General features: G+C 42.9%; 2 protein-coding genes across 2 annotated transcripts in view; one reads left to right on the top strand and one right to left on the bottom strand.

Annotated features, from left to right (window-relative positions):
• Positions 1-520, top strand: part of T265_00702 (hypothetical protein) — a gene marked incomplete at both ends in the record, with an annotated part of 5,135 nt that extends 4,615 nt beyond the window's left edge. Inside the window, one exon of the mRNA XM_009164551.1 lies at positions 266-520. Coding sequence (XP_009162815.1) covers positions 266-520 — 255 coding nt within the window. The remainder of the gene's footprint in view (positions 1-265) is intronic.
• A 335-nt stretch (positions 521-855) lies between these two features.
• T265_12611 (hypothetical protein) lies at positions 856-3,605 on the bottom strand (the record flags this gene model as incomplete). The annotated part of the gene is made up of 2 exons (XM_009164620.1): positions 856-1,060; positions 1,310-3,605. One exon carries the CDS (start codon positions 3,587-3,589, stop codon positions 1,310-1,312), a length of 2,280 nt encoding a protein of 759 aa, XP_009162884.1.
• Between the last annotated feature and the right edge of the window lie 336 nt (positions 3,606-3,941).

The raw sequence follows: 3,941 nt of genomic DNA, 5'->3' as shown, positions 1-3,941 counted from the left end.
CAGAGGGGTATGAAGGAGATCACGAAACGCTTGGGTGCTGTCGGTGCTACTCGCCTTCCAGGATGGGGACCGCGTGATCCTCACTGTGCCTGGTTGGTGACACTACAAGATATGGATGCCGACCGACGTCAGTGGCGTTCTTGTTGTCAGTTTCTATCCAGACTGTCTGAGTGATTGTCTGGAGGTGTAGGCACCTCGGAACGATTGTGTTAAGGTAGCACCAAGTCCCTCCCCCATCCACCTTTATTCTTTTTTCACAATAAAGCTTTCAAATAAGTCATGGTTGTACGGCAGTGAAGTATCGGTGTTGTACACTGATGCTGTGCTGTCGATGATGATGATGATGACGATGATGATGATGGTCATGATCACTATCTTGATGATGATGTTGGTGATGTTGTTGAATGATGATGAGGAGGAATTCCACAGCGCTCGAGTAGAAGCTGGAACTCGGACTTCACACAAATGTGATGAACCATCCAACGTGGACAGTGTCTTCTACAGGCCAATGTGTCTCTGAATCCCTAGTGTCCAAACCAAAAGAGATGGCTAATCAATTTAGATAGCGTTTATTCGTAAGGAAATGCATCGATTTTTCTGTTCTTTGGTTTCACAAGCAATACTGGTTGGCGGTCAGTACCTTCTTTGCAAAGTGAATTCGGGTGTCACCGGACATTCGGGACAGTAATACTTTACAACTTAATCCCTATCTATCTAAAAGTGGAATTTTTGAACCCATGACGAACTATCTGTTATTTTATAGGAAAAACGCTATCGGCCTACCAAACTAATTGTTGTGATTCAATTAGACACAATATATATATATATATATATATCTCACCAAACGCGTCTATGAAATAAAACTACATCAGTAAATAAATGTTACAAATCAAATACCGCAGTACAGCCCCAAATCACACGACTATAGACTTTCGGGTGAAAAACCGAAACCTTAAACGTAATTTACCAATGATTGAAGGCACATTCGTATCATGTCATCTTCCACCAGTTCGTCACCTCTGCGATAATATCGATCCAGTTTGGCAATACGACAAATCATGTCCTCTTGCAAAGGACAGTCGTCAAGCATTTTGCAGACGTAAACAAGACACTTTAGGCAGGTCAGTTTTATTGTCTTTGTTGCCAATCGATGCGACTTGGTCACTTGATCCAACCTCTATATATATATATCTCACCAGAACGCGTCTATTGAAATAAAACTACATCAGTAAATAAATGTTACAAATCAAATACCGCAGTACAGCCCCAAATCACACGACTATAGACTTTCGGGTGAAAAACCGAAACCTTAAACGTAATTTACCAATGATTGAAGGCACATTCGTATCATGTCATCTTCCACCAGTTCGTCACCTCTGCGATAATATCGATCCAGTTTGGCAATACGACAAATCATGTCCTCTTGCAAAGGACAGTCGTCAAGCATTTTGCAGACGTAAACAAGACACTTTAGGCAGGTCAGTTTTATTGTCTTTGTTGCCAATCGATGCGACTTGGTCACTTGATCCAACCTCTCATCAGGAAGAACTTGGTCCATGTGTTGCAAATTGTTCATTAACAGACGGAATGCCTTATTCCATTTCTTTGTACATATATGGTAAATAGCCAGTGCGTTTCGTGCGATCATTGAGCACTCATCAGTCGAATTTAATCTGAACTGTTGTGGTTCCGGGCTGTTATCTTCGCTGTCACCCACGTTGGACGGTTTCGCATCGGCATTGCTCACATCCCAGTCGTCATTGATTAAGCCCAAACTATTGGTGTAGACCTCAGTTAGGTTTGTCACAATTCCAATCGCCTCATTCAACAACCCCGGAAGATCAGCCGCGTCTTTGAAAGGGAAACGTTGGTAGCGTAGTCTTCGTTGCTCCGTTTGCTGTTTATTCATTATCAAAAGTGCGAGGTAGGTCATTTGTTTGGCCATCCCCAGTTGAGCCCCTGTTTGATCGATCAATGTCGGGTCATTTGCAAGCAAATCGCGACGGAGTTGCAACGCTTTTCGTGCATTCGTAATAGCTAAGCTGAAATCTTTCAAAGCAGTCTGAACTGATGAAAGGTTCTGTAGGGCTATTGCGACCGATATGTCCCTCCAACTTTGGGTAATACGTCGTATTTTCAGCAGTTCCTTAAAACATTCGGCGGATTTAGTCAGGTCATTCCTTGATTTGTATAAGAATGCCAACAGGTTTAAGAGACGACAGAGATCGGCCACTACGTTTCGGTATACCTCCTTATCCGGTACACTGTCTGGTTCAGCTGCGATTGGCTTTGGCTTGTCTGGTTTTGTTCGCATAGCTGAACGTTTAGTCACTGTTGGCTTGCCTTTTCGCAGTTCCTTTTCATAGTTTTTTAGTCCAGTTATCGCGAGCCAACAGAGGCATATGCCAGGGCTACGAGATTCCTTATGATTGAATTGATGGATAAGCTGGATAAAATCGCCGAGTCTGTTTGTGCGACATGAGTGACGGACAAAAGCTTCGATTAGTTCAACCAGTGTTTCCTCCCGCTCTTCACCTTTGGGAGACTGACACTCCGGTATTAAGGTTTTCAGAATCTTCATGCACTGATTCATGACATCCTTTTGTAACTCGCTCACCTTCCAATCAGAACCAGTGTCGCTTGAGGGTCTCGAACTCTTTTCTCTCAACGTCAGTACTTTTGGCTTCGATTTGGTTGACGTCACATCACATTTCGCCGCTCTCTTCGATTCTTTGCTATTGTCCCCAAGCATCAAGCTTTTCAGCTGTGTGAGTGAAAGCTTTGTGCTGTTCGATGCGTTTTCATTTGAATTGTTATGTAACGCCATCGTTGGGTGAATTTCAGTAATCCCAATCATATCATGCTTTTGTATACAACAGTCGGGAATCTTACCAGATTGAGTATTCAATTGATCGTCATTGTCGTTGACAACACTCACAAGTCTGTCATCATCAAAATTAGCATTTCGAAGGAGATCGGAAAAATCGGACCGAATGTGATTAAGTTCAGGGAGCTTCGGTCTCATGTGAGTGAGGGTCTTCTCAATCTGATTGCAGTGACCCTGCTCTGACGTGACCTCTCTCGGAAGACCACATAATTCCACGGGCAAACAATGATCATTCCAGCTTCGACGCTGGTTATATATAAAAGCAGAATGGGCAATCTTCTTCTTCAGAACTTCACATTTTTGTGACTCCTTTTCGCACAATCTCTCAAAATGTTCCAACTCTTCTTCTAGCCAGTCATGTTCTTCTTTTAGGCGGTTGTAGCGCAACTCGGTCTTGTCAATACAGATTTCCAGAAGTTCCATATACTCCTGCACGTGTTTGAGTAACTGGATTTCGGATGTCGCAAAATTCAACAGTTTTGAGTTGGTAGAGAGTCGTTCAATTTTTTCTCTGCATGTATCTATCTGATGGCAATTCGTCGACCCATCGTGATCTCCATCGGGTGCAGATTTCTTTAGATCTAACAATTCCTCTTCGTAGTGCCTATTCAACACGATATTATTTTTGCATAGTTGATTCACTGTATACTTGAGGAAATAAGTTTCTGCATGTTTGTTAGCCACGCTGTCGTTAGAGGCCATTGCGCACCCACGTCACAAAACTACTCACAAGGACGGCTTGCAAATCGATCAAAAGGGCACGTGATCCGTAAGTTTGAACGCTTTTAGACTGGTACACAAGCTCTGTGCGTGACACATTGTGGAAATGACAAGTCCTTTGTCGGTCAAAAATTGCGGATATCGTTACACGTAAGGAAAAAGAGCATTCTGGTATTAACTCCAGCATTGAACCAGAGTCTTTGAGCTGTGTAGTCGGTAGGCCATACGCTTCAAGGAGAGCACTTGGTGATAACTGTTTAAGTAGTATCAGAATCAACTAGACATATACCTCCAGAAGCCTAGTTTAAGTCATATATTATCTTACAAGAACCCC

The sequence above is a fragment of the Opisthorchis viverrini genome, assembly GCF_000715545.1.
Source record: "Opisthorchis viverrini unplaced genomic scaffold opera_v5_7, whole genome shotgun sequence".
In the NCBI taxonomy this organism is placed as follows: Eukaryota; Metazoa; Platyhelminthes; class Trematoda; order Opisthorchiida; family Opisthorchiidae; genus Opisthorchis; species Opisthorchis viverrini.
The sequence above is the reverse complement of the archived record's forward strand: the minus strand, read 5'-3'. Positions and strand labels throughout refer to the sequence as shown.